Source organism: Eschscholzia californica, unplaced genomic scaffold, assembly GCF_041429995.1.
Source record: "Eschscholzia californica isolate CP2 unplaced genomic scaffold, dmEscCali1.0.p SCAF_3, whole genome shotgun sequence".
NCBI classification, from domain to species: domain Eukaryota; kingdom Viridiplantae; phylum Streptophyta; class Magnoliopsida; order Ranunculales; family Papaveraceae; genus Eschscholzia; species Eschscholzia californica.
The window spans coordinates 38,191,222-38,205,333 of NW_028238420.1; the positions used below are offsets into that span (position 1 = coordinate 38,191,222).

The window sequence follows — 14,112 nt, forward strand, 5'->3', positions numbered from 1 at the left end:
TTCTTAGGTTGCTTTAATTTGTAGTTCTGAGTGATTTTGGAGTCAACCAATGGTGTCGGGAAATCAATTACTCATATGTACTGCAAAATCCAAGATAGTTTAGGTTTATAGAATTGTCAGACATTATCTTCTCGTTCCTTGGTAAGAAAACCTAAGATATAAAGATTATTCATTTTACCTGAAGTTGATTTCTTGATAGATTATTAATGAATAATGACTTTCTCTGTACATGAAACTAACCTCTAAATTTCTTTCCTGTTTTTCTATATATTTTGTATGAGATCTATTATAATGAAGAAATATAATTATTCCTATGTTACATCTAAATTATACAAACCTAAACTATAAACAACATATATAAATCTGAAATTACTAAAGTAAGGCATTAGAGTAAACTTTCCCATTTTTCAATCTGATTAGGGAGTATTATATTGAGATAATTCCCCTGGGTTTCACGCAGGTGGAGCCTGAGAGACATGTGAAAACCGACTAATCTATTATACTCATTAACACTATTTGCATCTGAATCGGCTAAGGAATTAACGAGAATCAGGAACTTAAAGATGCAAACAAAAAATAATCCATGATGAGACTACAGATCTAAAGGTATTGTTTTGTGCTTTCAAATCGAGGTTACTTGCGATTATAAAATTTCTTTCCTTGTATCTTCCTCGTGTGGAGACCATTTCGACTGAAACATGAATGTGGCGCGTGGTCTCAATCGGTCTGTGGTATGGTACTGAATTGTTGAAATCAACCGAAATTAGAACTTGACTTAACCAGTTTATTAAATTAAAGGTATTTGCTGCCATCTTTTTTTTTCCTTTAGTAACATGAACTTGACTTATATTCTTATTTTTTTTCTCATTTTCTGCAAGTACATAATTCATCTCAAGAATTATTCTTCGTTCAAACTGGATAACCATCGTAGCCATCGCGAAGGCCAATCCAAAGACGTTTGAGGAATTTGTTGTTCTGTTTGTATTTTCTTTAACATTCGTATTTTTTTCCTTTCTTAGTTTCTTAATTACTCAAAAGTTTGTATTGAATTTAGTTTCGATGATAGTATTCAAACTGTATTTTTGTTCTTCACATAATTTAATTCATGATTTCATTCATAGGAAATGGAAGAGTTCAGAAATTAATAAATGCAACATATGAATACCAGCGGGATGCAGTGGACCTTTGCACTTGCAAATTAAATAATGCATCAAACAAGTTCATCCGTGCCGGAGGCACGGGTTATATCTAGTAGAATAATAAAGATACTTTAAAGTTTTTGTCTCTAATGAGATTTCTACTCAATTTAACAGAGAAAGAAGGTTTCCATAATGTCCATTGGGAAAAAGAATTATTGGATAAAAAAAATTTCTTTTAACAAATACTTCAAATTCTTATGTGACACTGTAAGTTTTAGAGATTGAGTTGAAGATGTTGTAAATACACGAACTCATTTTGAAAAGAAAATAAATAAAGAAGTTGAAATGAAATGCTGGCGACAAATCCCTCTCTGTCGTGGGCCGTTCTCTCATTCTTACCACCACCATGGTTCTCTTACCTCTCTCTCTCTCTTGTCTCTCTTCCTGCACCATCAACATCTCCCTATCACCAAAAGATTTTGTGGAAGGACTTAACAATTGATTTGGTCCACTTACATGGACCAAGTGAAGAAGGTAGGTAAGCATGTGGGGTTTGTTGTGGTGCCTGTAAAACTCTCCTTTTAATTTCTCTAAGTTTGGGCTATTGGCAAGGCCACCATGACCACATTCAACGGTGCCTTTAGAATCTCCCACTTGGGAGGGAGCTCCCTGCCTCTTGGAGAGCCCGAGGGGCTCTCTTTGGGCAACCTGGCTAGGGTTTGGGCACTCAGCCCCAACTGTTGGGTTTGAGATTACAATAGATTTGTATAGCTTAACATTTATAAGGGGCTCCCCTCTTTTATACACAGCCACCATAACCTAATTGACCCAGGGAATTTGTTCGAGTAGCTATTTTAGTCTTCACTGTATAATGCACTAAATTCGTCCACAGATTTCTTTTTTAGAAGATAGCTTAACATTTATTAGGGCATTTATTGATGTTCCTTTTGTAGGACTCATGAGAAATATATCTTCACAAGGACTCAAATGATTAATTACGTTATCCCGATCGCATTTTAGAGTCATCCTAATACAATGTACAGAGTCTTGAAATCATCTTGTTCTTTCATTTAGCAGCATCAAACACTGAGATTGTCAGTTGATGTTTTTTACCTAGTTTTACTTTTATCGGGACAGTTTCAGTTTAGTCCCCAAAATTTGACAAATTCGTTGGTTTCAATATCCGAATGTGACTAACGGACTGTTTTGCCCTCTCTTACGAGTACCGTCAAGGTTAACATTTTTTCTATCAGAAATGACGACAAACTTTCTATTGGTCACATACGAGTCAAATCTTCATCTTATGTTCTAACTTCAAGTTTGGCTGATTGGCCCGGCCAGGGTTTTAACTTGTAACCAAGTACTAAGCAAAATGAATCTCTCAACCCTTTGAGATCTTTCTCCCATCTGAAATCTAAAACAACAAATCCTAATCACACAATTGAACAAACAATCCAATCATGCAATCATAATTACTATGTTTTGTGGTCTTCAACATTCAAATAATTGTTATTATCTACTAGTTTGATTGAAAAATAATAATATAAATAACAGTTGTTATAACAATCGTCTTATCAAAATATCTTCTACCAAAGATCGGTTAACAAAATTTAGTCGAAGGTGATATTTAGTTCTTAAATGTATAGTACTTGTATAGAATTGTCTGAACCCGGATAGTCTTTATCAGTCAATGTATTCAAATACAAAAGTCGATTACTCTGACTGCCTATAACTTTTGTGTACCTATAAAAAGGAAATTTCATTATATATACACCAATTTCCGATGATAAAAATGTTGAGTGAATCTAGTAGTCTTGTCACTAAACATGTTAAAGACAAGATAAGTATAAATGCACATGGTATTTCATATTTCTATAAGTTTTGTTCATTAAATAACAGAGTAGGTAGAGAAGAAGAAGAAAAATAAGATATAAAAATTTAAACATAAAAGACAATCTTCAATTACTAGAGGAAAGAAACAAGAGACAATAAATTTCTAGCTTCATCCATGGATGACAGATCTATCTGTTTCTTCTTTTAAAGAAAATATTCTCTGTTTTTTGTTTGTTCATCAATTTTTTTTTACATTTCAATTCTATATTAAAGTCAAGACGCCTATGTTAATCTTATAAAAAGTTTTACCGTTTTATTAAGTCTGACCCTGTCCGTAATCTAGTCTCGAATCTTATATTCGGGTTATCTCTAAAGGGTTTTGACCGATGAACAAAATGTCCCAATACAGCTTAACAAGATCCCTATACCAAAGACCTTTGAGAGTGGTAGGAGTTGTTTCTATCAAAAAAAGAACAATAAGGGCGGGAATCATTTTTCTTTTTATAAACAACAAGTCTACATGACCCGCCTCTTTGGACTCCGACTTAAACCACCTGTGAGAGAAACAAGAATTTCCCTCTCCACGTGACTGAACATGTGAGAGGAGGGCAAACCCTTGTTTCCTTCACAGACAGTTTAAGTGGGAGTCTTAGGAGGCAGGTTGAGTATACTTTTTATTTTATAAATGTTGAGCATGGAGGATAAATTGTTGATTGGTTATTTATCTTGTATTTAATAAAGTAATAAATTTTATAATGATAATCTAAGAAAATGAATAACTAATAATAATGAGTCATAAATATTAATAAAATTATTGTAATGCATTATGGGCATTTTGACAAGATTGGTCTCCTAATGAGATACAAGACATGTTCTGACACTCCTAACCATCCCTTTAGATTCCTCTTTCTTTCTTTTTTTTTTGTTGAAAATTAGATTCCTCTTTCTATTATTCTCTTTTGTTAATTCCCTTTTTTAAGTTTTATACCATTAGTTCAACAAAAAAAAAAAAAAAAGTTTTATACCACTAACAAAAATGTCTTTGGATACCATTTGCACCAAAAATAGGGCACATGGATAACAACTTACAGAGACTCTAATCCGAAAACACCTAATTTGTAAGACTGGGCAGGTGATACCTATTGCAGGGCCACCTATAACACATTTTTATCATGTTTTAATGTTTGTTTCGATTTACAAAAGAGACTTATCAGAAAGAAAGAAAAAAGATCCACTCTTTCAGAAGAACAGGTGGCACCGGCTACTAAGGCATCTACTATAACACATTTTTAACAACCTTGGGTGTTTCGATTTACAGAAGAGACTCTGAGAAAAAAAAAAAATCTACTCTTGAAGACGAACCAGTGAAACCTATGGCAGAGGCATCTATAACACATTTCAATAAGTTATCAGGGTATCCTAGGGAAGGTAGGGACACAAGGATGTAAATGCAGGAATTGTTTCATCAATCACTAAAATTGCAAAACCCTAATCCTTTCAAATACCTCAGAAAGTGAAAAGTTTGTGAAACCCTATCCTTTCAAACTTTATTAACTCACTAATGGATCAAATGTGACGAGAGATATATATACACACAAGGAAACATGGAAATAAATGGAATTTAGTCTATTTAGATACAAGGACCAAACTCACATATACACCAAAGAAGGGGGGAAAATAACATCAGAAAGAAGAAAACAAAAAAAAGAAAAGAAAAAACAGATTTCGGCAGCATGATGCAACTGTTATCGGAAACAATCGACAAAATTTGACAACCAGTGATCACCATGTATGCAACCAAAAGAATAGGTGTGTAAACTAATAAGTGCAGATTAACCGGATCAAGATAACATACCCAAATCCTCATTTGAAATGAACCATCGGATCAGTGTCTTCTTGAAGATCATGAAGGATCAAAAGCCATGAGCATAATCTCAACTTAGCCTTTTTCTATCTTACCCTTCTGGTTTGATCTCTCTCAGATCCATTGACGATGTTAAATCGCCTATCGGTATCCCTTCTTGTTCGAGGAGTGGAAGGAGACATTCGAGAATATTGGACTGGTTGTGTTTCGGGATTGTATGTTTGGGAAGCAAGATAAGTCAAAGCCGTGACAACGTCTGCTATGAGAGGTCGCATATTGGGTTGCTCTTGAACACACATAGCAGCAACTGCAAGCGCTTGGTATAAGCCTCTCGCAGGATATCGTCCTTGAAGTGTTGGATCTGCCATTTGTGCGAATTTCCTCCGATCTTTAAACAAGGGTCGAGCCTGCACTCAAAATCAAAAGTTCAGCAACAACGAATAGCGATGCGATGTTTTTACTGCAAAGAGTAATGATGTGATCTTCAAGATTATCATTAAAAGAAACTAACAAGAAATATAGATCCCTATATTAGGCTTTTTCTATGCCTTTTAATGGTGGTATTGGCAAGACGTAGACTTGATTTGTGAAGTACTAAGACCTTTGCTTGGGGCACGAGAACTTCAAGTAGTTCCAGTTACAGTGAACCCCTCAAGATCCAATTAGAGTAACACCGAAATAGTTAATAGTCACGGTGCCAAAAAAGCAAGGTGCCACCATGTCGAGTTTCTCACTCATTACTCGGACCATTCTTTAATTGTCTCAGACTCTCGGGCTAATGACTAGTAATAACAACAACCTTTGGCACATATTTAAGACTAATATCCTCGAAAAGTGGACGGCGAAGAAATGCTGGAACTATTCTAAGGTGGAGAAATTTATACTCATCAATCTCGGCAAAAAAAGATATATCTGAGAAAAAAGTAATATAAAAGACAAGGAGATGCCAATAAATCTTACCCAAGCAACCAAATTTTCCTCCGCTTTAGATCTTGTACTGTCTATTGCCTTCCTGCCTGTTAAGATTTCCAAAAGAACTACCCCGAAACTATAAACATCTGACTTCAGCGTAAGTTGACCAGTCATAGCATATTCTGGCGCACAATACCCATAAGTGCCCATAACCCTAGTCGAGACGTGAGTGTTATCCCCAACAGGACCCAGTTTGGCCAACCCAAAATCGGACAACTTAGGATAGTATCCCTCACCGAGCAAAATATTTGAGCATTTTAAATCACGGTATATAACGGGGGGATTCGCCTTGTCGTGCAAATACTCCAATCCTTTTGCTGCACCAGCGGCAATTTTCATTCTAGTGTTCCAATCAAGTGGTTTCCTATCGGGCGGGAGGTCTGCACCAAGCAAATCAGAGACAAATATTAGCATGTGTAATAAGATTTAAAGGGAGAATACTCACAAATGGACCAAGAGAAGTACTATGACCTAAATATTATAATATTTAGAACCTCTCCACTCATTACAGATTGATTTGAGTTGGTTGACGACAAACTTAATATGGTATGAAAGATAAGTACACATGTTCAACATGACCCAAAAGAAAAAATAACAGGATAGGTTAAAAGAACGGCAGAACTCACAAGTGAGGGGGATTGGACGTGTGAGAATAATACCACAGACCATGGAAAGTTTCATGACAAACAATATTAATATTTACCAAATAGTTTATTAAGAGGAAAAGGTATTTACCATGGAGGTGATCTTCCAAAGATCCTAAAGGCATGAACTCGTAGACCAAAAGCCTCTGATCTCCATCAGCACAATACCCTATTAGATTGACCAGATTAGGATGGTGAAGTAGACTTAACATCAAAACTTCAACCAGAAACTCCCTATTTCCTTGCAATCCATTCCGATCAAGTTGCTTGATAGCTACAATCTACACCAAACACAGACACAACATTCGAACATCATGACCAGCTCAACGATACAAGTTCAAAATAAATAAAAAATTTATAGCACTAATGATGTAATATTTGTTAACTTGACAAACCTGGTTAGTATTCTCTAATCGCCCTTTATAAACTCTACCGAAACCACCCTCACCCACTAGACAATCATCCCTGAAATTCTTTGTAACAGCTGCCAATTCACGAAAGGTAAACGTCTGAGCTGCAATGTGATTAGACCCTCCATCCCTCGAATTGTCTTGCACATCTACTGAGGGATTCACCCTTATGTTCTCTGAACGAAAGGAGTAGGAAAATAAGTAATTTATACTCTCGTAACTCAAAAATCTATCTAAAAATAACAAACAAGTAGATGCAAAAGTGAAACAAGATCACTGATTTATTTTCTCAGTTCCTCACTTGGAAAAGAAGAACATAATCAACAATCCAAAAACCAGACCAAAAATACATAGAAAAGGCAAAACCAACTTAAATGAAGGAATCCAACTTGGGTCGTTCAAATTACAGAAAACAAAAGAAACCCTATATGTTAAAGCAATAGCAAGTTATAATTCAATCCAAACCCATTTAATCCAAAAGAGCATACTCATATCTATTCACTTAGTACTCCAATAAGTGAATTTTTGGCATAAAAGTATTATATTACCAGCATAATTACATCTCTAATATCAATTAATCAACACCCTAATGATAACCAACCCCAAATCAGTAAAACAGTATCTCCAAAATTTAATGAAATCCCACAATCTTAAGGTTCCTCAACTTTAGCCCAAATAGACCCACTGATCCCAAAACAAAAGCAAAAGAAAAAAAAACTATATCCTATAAATCATTTTAAAATTTAGTCTTCTCTTCTCAAAATCAACCAGATCAAAGAGAAGAATGAAAATACCTAAATGGGTACTTAAAAGAATCTCATATTGACCATATTAAAACAACCCCAGATTTACAAACCCCATTAAAGTAGAAAAAAAATAAGATATGGGATTAAGATAGAAATTGGGTTTTTGAAGATGGTAGAAATTATACCTGAGGAAGAGTTAGGTTGGATCTGATCTTTGAGAAACTTTTGTTTAGGTTTCTTATTTGATTTCCCAGAGCAAAGAAACCATCCCATCTTTCTTTCCTCTCTATAAGTTTTGTCGCGAGAGAGAGAGAGAGTATCAGTTTTAGAGAGAGAAAGAAGAGAAAACACAGTAGAGAAGAGAGGAGTAGTTAAAAATGAGAGGAGAGAGCTATTGTATATATTCTCTTTATCGTTTTGTTGTTTTCAATTTAAAAGCGTTCTAGAAAAAACTATTTTCCTACTTTAAGAAATTAATTTCTGCAATGCCTGTCTAGATATCTTCTCTGGGTTCGCAAGTCTGGAATTTTGACCAAATTTTTGAATTTTGACCCAAGAGAGCTAGTTTGTTTTTTAATAGAGTTAATTCCTATTTATCCCCTACTTTTTGACCAGCTTCAAATATGGTCCCTAAATTTCTGTAAATTCAAATATGACCCCCTATTTTCATACAAATGCGATAACTACCCCTCCTATTAATGTATTTTCAAAATAAAATAAAAAAATAAAACCTAAAATCCACCTCACTTCCCTCTCCACCACTCATCTCTCTCCACGTCACCTCTCTCTCCAACTCACCTCTCTCTGTCTCCACCTCACCAGTCTCTTCTCCGATGAAGGTCGCCGGACGGAAAATTTTCCGGTCGGCGACCTTCAAACTAAAAAAAAAAAATTTCTCTCTTCTCTCTCTCTCTCTCTCTCTCTCTAAAAACTCCGGCGAAGGGAAAAATTTTTAGAGAGATGAGAGAAAAAAAAATTAGTTTAAAAGTCGCCGGCCAGAAAATCAGAAAAGAGACTGGTGAGGTGGAGAGAGAGAGGTGACGTGGAGAGAGATGAGTGGTGGAGAGGGAAGTGAGGTGGAATTTAGGTTTTCTTTTTTATTTTATTTTGAAAATACATTAATGGGAGGGGCAGTTATGACATTTGTATGAAAATAGGAGGTCATATTTGAATTTACATAAATTTTGGGACCATATTTGAAGCTGATCACAAAATAGGGGGCCAAATAGGAATTAACAAACTTTTTGTAACGTTTTTTATAGTGTGATATTATACACTAATTGAGAGAATTCTGGGGTGATGGTAACGTTTTTTAATAACAATTTTGTTTTTTAATAAAAATTTGAACCCAATTTGCCCTCACATGTATAACTATCAACCCTAAACTGATTCACTTATTATGTATTATAGGGTTTCGCATTGTTGACTTTCATAATATATTTGACAGTTTATAATGTAATGTGAACCTTTATACAATCGTACGAGCGCTCATGTTGTATTTACGTTAGAAATATATGTAATTACATTGTATGATCTGAATTTGCTAATAATCATGAATGTTACTACAATTAAAATGTTTATGTAGAAAATAGTAATGATGTTTGGTTATAACGAATGTTGTGAATAAATATTTTAACTTTTGACGTTAATTGAAGTGACGAAGTAGCTAGACATGTGAAATACTCGCAAATAATATCATGTGGAGTTCATAATACGTTATGAAAAAAGAAAATACCATATGATAGTTTTCAAATGACCTAAAAACGGATGGGAATAATTGGTTATGAAACAAAAGAATACAAACACGTTATGAACAAGAAGAACACAATATGGTAGTTCAGAAAACTGCAATAGTAGAACAAAAATATTTTTTCATGCAAGATTACAACAAATGAGGGTTATATTGTGATTTTGGAGCAAGAGAAAAGGACTAGTGGCCAAAAAAACCTTTCATTGTAGCAGGGAGAGTGTTTTCAAGGATTTATGTTCAAATGGGTGGGATATAGTTGGCAACGGATCACACGCGGCATTATTACATTTCACGAAGACGGACAAAAACGTCCAAAAGGAAGAACTCATACGAGGGACCTCTGCTCGCGTGTGGAGCATTGGCTCATTTTGTGTCCGAGATAGATTTTCGGGCATTGCTCCGCCAAAGAGAAGAAGATTTGGAGATGGGAGAAAAATGGTGGCGGTAGTGGTCGACAATGAAAGAAGGAATGTTAGATAAATAGTGATAGTGGTGGTCAAAATGGGGGCGATGGTGGTCAAATGTGAAAGATGAAGATAAAAGAATAACAAATAAATAAGTCAATTTTTAAATTCAAAAATAAAACTTTCTAATTCAAATCTAACTGTAAATGTGTTTATTCTCTGAAAAAAATTAACAGTTTGAATGAGGGTTACTAAACTCACACTTCATCCTAAAGTATTTGTCTCATCCTTAAGTTTATATCATTGGATTATTTCTCAGATGGCCCATAAATTATGACTAGCTTCCCGCCTAGCCCCTAGTTTATCGAAAATATCCAGATGACTTCTTTTTTGTTGTTTCGTCTGTTGACTGTTAACTTTGTATGAGACTTCCCAGATATATGCCCTCTTTTAATTACCACATAGCTAACGGTCTTTTTATCTCTCTCTAAAAACTCTCTTCCTCATCTCCTTCTTTCTTAACTAGTTCATCTTCTCCAATTATTTATCTCTTTTAGAAAGTTTCTCTCCCGTCCTTTAAAATTAGGTCAAAGTCCTCTGGTATGAGATTAAACATTGCAACCAAGGTTTTCATTTCAATTTCAGTGATTCCAAGTTGGGGAAGCTTTGCCCTAAGACAATCAGACATTGTTGAATAACTCAAAACAATCCTAATGTGCTTCCTTGTCAAAGCATCAATTTCGTACCATCTACAACACAACAAGGATACATCGTCTCGATCATGAGGGTCATCTATGCATGCCATTCTGCATTCTAGAGCAACACCTGATACACCACAACTTGTCATCTTAGTCAAGGGCGGGCTATTCTCCATTGATTAATACCAAAATCAAAACCCTTTTACCTCGTAACTTAGGAATAACCAAAATAATAAGAACACCAACTCCTATGGCAGCTTCACTAGAACACCAACTTCACCGAGCTAGATAAAATTAACAAATCGTACAACAATGTTGTGTCCAAGTGATTAAAATTCTAATCTAAAAACCCTAAATGAATGAACTTTGAAGCCTTAATCAACCATAATTGTTAACAAAACTCTCGGATGGAATAAATCTTAGAAAAAAGAATTAGATCAGGTCAATCTAAATGTCTTATACACCAACACACACGAAGTCCAAAGCAAGAATCAGAAGTCACCTTTATATACTAGAATTCAAATCACTTTTAATAAAGAACCAATCATAAACAGTGATTAACGAACTGAAATCCAAGTCAAGAAAGTGTAATCTAAAAGCAAAATTTAAGTATCTTCAATTACCTGTTGAAGAAATCAAAGAGATAATTTAATCAAACTAGCAATAACACAAACTCCAATCAATGATTTTCTTTTATCTTGGAGAGAAATCTTCAAAGTTAATAATGACAGAGAAATCTTCAAAGAGATAAATTTTCTCTCTCTAGAAACTTTATCTCTCCTCCCTTTTATATACTGAACTTCATAATGAGCTTAGAGAGGGAAATAATTGGGAAAGAGATATCAGAATACTTAGAGAAAGAAATAATTGGGGAAGATGAATTGGTTAAAGCAAAAGAAAGAGATGATTTTTAGAAAGAGCAAAAGTTGACTATGTGACTATGTGCCAATTAAAAGTGATTGCTGGAAAGTTTTAAAAATTTTAAACCGTCAATAAATGGTAAAGGCAAAGAAAACACCATCTAGAAATTTTTTAGGGTTAATTCCGTTTTGGCCCCCGATTTGTGACCAACTGGCCGTTTTGGCCCCCATAAGTGTCCGGCAGTTCGTTTTGGCCCCAAAAAATTCCTAAATGGCCCCAAATTTTTTCAACCTCCCAATTTTACCCCCATGGCATTTCTGTAATTATCTTTTTTTTCTTTTTCTTTGTCCACCTCATCTAACAATCACCACATCACCTGTCCACCTCACCCTTCTTCTCCGGCGAAAGGTTGCCGGCCGGAATAAAAAATTCCGGCCGGCCACCTTTACCCCAAAAAAAAAAAAAAAATAATTTTTTTCTTCATCTTCTTCATTTCTCTCTCTTCTTCATCTCCTTCTTTCTCTCTCTTCTTCATCTCCTTCTTTCTCTCTCTTCTTCTTCTTTCTCTCTTCTTCCTCTTTCTCTCTAACCCCTCTCTCTTCTCTCTCTATAACTCCGGCGAAGGGGCGGAGCCCCTTCGCCGGAGAACCAGACCGAGATCTGGTTTCTACAACCAGACCGGGACTGGTTGTAGAAACCAGACCTTCAAGGTCTGGTTCTCCGGCGAAGGGGCTCCGCCCCTTCGCCGGAGTTATAGAGAGAGAAGAGAGAGGGGTTAGAGAGAAAGAGGAAGAAGAGAGAAAGAAGAAGAGAGAGAAAGAAGGAGAAGAAGAAGAGAGAGAAAGAAGGAGATGAAGAAGAGAGAGAAATGAAGAAGATGAAGAAAATTTTTTTTTTTTTTTTTGGGTAAAGGTGGCCGGCCGGAATTTTTTATTCCTGCCGGCAAAATTTCGCCGGAGAAGAAGGGTGAGGTGGACAGGTGATGTGGTGATTGTTAGATGAGGTGGACAAAGAAAAAGAAAAAAAAGATAATTACAGAAATGCCATGAGGGTAAAATTGGGAGGTTGAAAAAATTTGGGGCCATTTAGGAATTTTTTGGGGCCAAAACGAACTGCCGGACACTTATGGGGGCCAAAACGGCCAGTTGGTCACAAATCGGGGGCCAAAACGGAATTAACCCAATTTTTTATAAAGTAAAGGACTAGACAGTACGCTGGTGATAACCCATGGATGCCATTTTGAAAATGGGTGCCTCCCGAGCACCCCACTTTTCTTTTCATATTCTTCTTTCATTCTTCTTTATCTCTCTACTTTCTCTGAAACAAGTGACTTGAAAGGCCACTGCCCGATTATATTAACCCTAACCATTTATTTCTGACTTTTTCATCTTTTGAATTCATGAGAAAAGAAAAAAATTGTAGCTTGAATCCATGAAAACCATAGCTTGAAATGAAGAGCCCTAGCTATTTATGGTTTTTCAGCTTTTAGATCCATGGAAGAGGTGAAAACCATAGCTTGAATCCATGAAAACATAGCTTGAAACGAAGAACCCTAACCATTTTACAAAACTTGCATCCATGAAAACAATAGCTTGAAATGAAGAACCCAAACTTTTTTTTGTTTTCAAATTTTGAACCCATGGAAGAAGATGGAATCCGCAGCTTGAATCCATGAAAACCATAGCTTGAAACAAAGAACCCTAACCATTTCAGATGTTTTTAGCTTTTGAATCCCTAGAGAAAGATGAAAATCATAGCATGAATCCATGAAAACCATAGCTTGAAGAGAATAACCCTATTCAGATGATTTTCAACTTTTCAGGTTGGGCTAGTCCGAGACGTTTTGGGCTGGACGGTCAGTCTCCTTTCGGACTGGCCCAATCCAAGGACATGATTTGGCTCTCGGACTTCTCAGTCCAAAATGGTGGGGGGGGGGGGGGGGGGGGGTCGGAATTGGACCTTAGTCAAACTCTCTTGAGAGGCCCCTACAACTAGGTAGGGGTGGGAAACGGGTCGGGCTTGGGTGCCCGTGGGCACTAATGTTCCGGGCTCGGGCGTTTCGGGTAACTCAAGTCAATGCCCACTTAACTAAACGGGCGGGCACGGGTCGGGCGAAAACCTAAATCTCTTGCTCAAACCCCGCCGAGTGCATTAGCCCGTGGCGGGTACTTCGGGCTACGGGCGGGTCGGGTAAATCATCAAAATTATGAAAATTAAAATAAATATCCAGATTTAGAAGTATAAAGTTAAAGATCTAAGATGAATTTTTATGGGTTAATTCCGTTTTGGCCCCCGATTTGTGACCAACTGGCCGTTTTAGCCCCCATAAGTGTCCGGCAGTTCGTTTTGGCCCCAAGGGCTAAATTTTTGACGAAATTATCCTCGGGGGCCAAAACAGAATTATTTGTGAAAAAGGTTAAAAACAAAAAAAAACCACATCACACCTTTCTTTATCATCCACCTCATCTTATCACTCCTCCACCACACCACCTCCTCTCCACCTCACCCTTCTTCTCCGGCGGAGTGTTGCCGGCCGGAATAAAAAATTCCGGCCGGCCACTTTAGTAAAAAAAAAAAATTTCTCTCTCTTCTTCTTCCTTTCTCTCTCTTCTTCCTCCTTTCTCTCTCTCTCTCTCTCTTCTTCCTCCTTTCTCTCTCTCCTCTTCTCTCTCCCTCCTCTTCTCTCTCCCTCCTCTCTTTATCTCTCCCAATTTCCGGCGAAGGTAAACCTTCGCCGGAAATTTCTGGATCTGGGGTTTCAAACCCCAGATCCAGACGAAGAGAAGGTTCT

The 14,112-nt window shown here is 36.4% G+C and overlaps 1 protein-coding gene across 1 annotated transcript; it reads right to left on the reverse strand.

Annotated features, from left to right (window-relative positions):
• Positions 1-4,493: 4,493 nt before the first annotated feature.
• On the reverse strand, positions 4,494-8,047 carry LOC147550075 (putative serine/threonine-protein kinase PBL7). Its single transcript, XM_086670804.1, has 5 exons — positions 7,794-8,047; positions 6,848-7,038; positions 6,544-6,733; positions 5,797-6,188; positions 4,494-5,243 (listed from the first exon to the last, which is right to left on the reverse strand). The coding sequence occupies exons 1-5, from the start codon at positions 7,879-7,881 to the stop codon at positions 4,923-4,925; spliced, it is 1,182 nt and encodes a 393-aa protein (XP_086526930.1). The 5' UTR covers positions 7,882-8,047; the 3' UTR covers positions 4,494-4,922.
• Between the last annotated feature and the right edge of the window lie 6,065 nt (positions 8,048-14,112).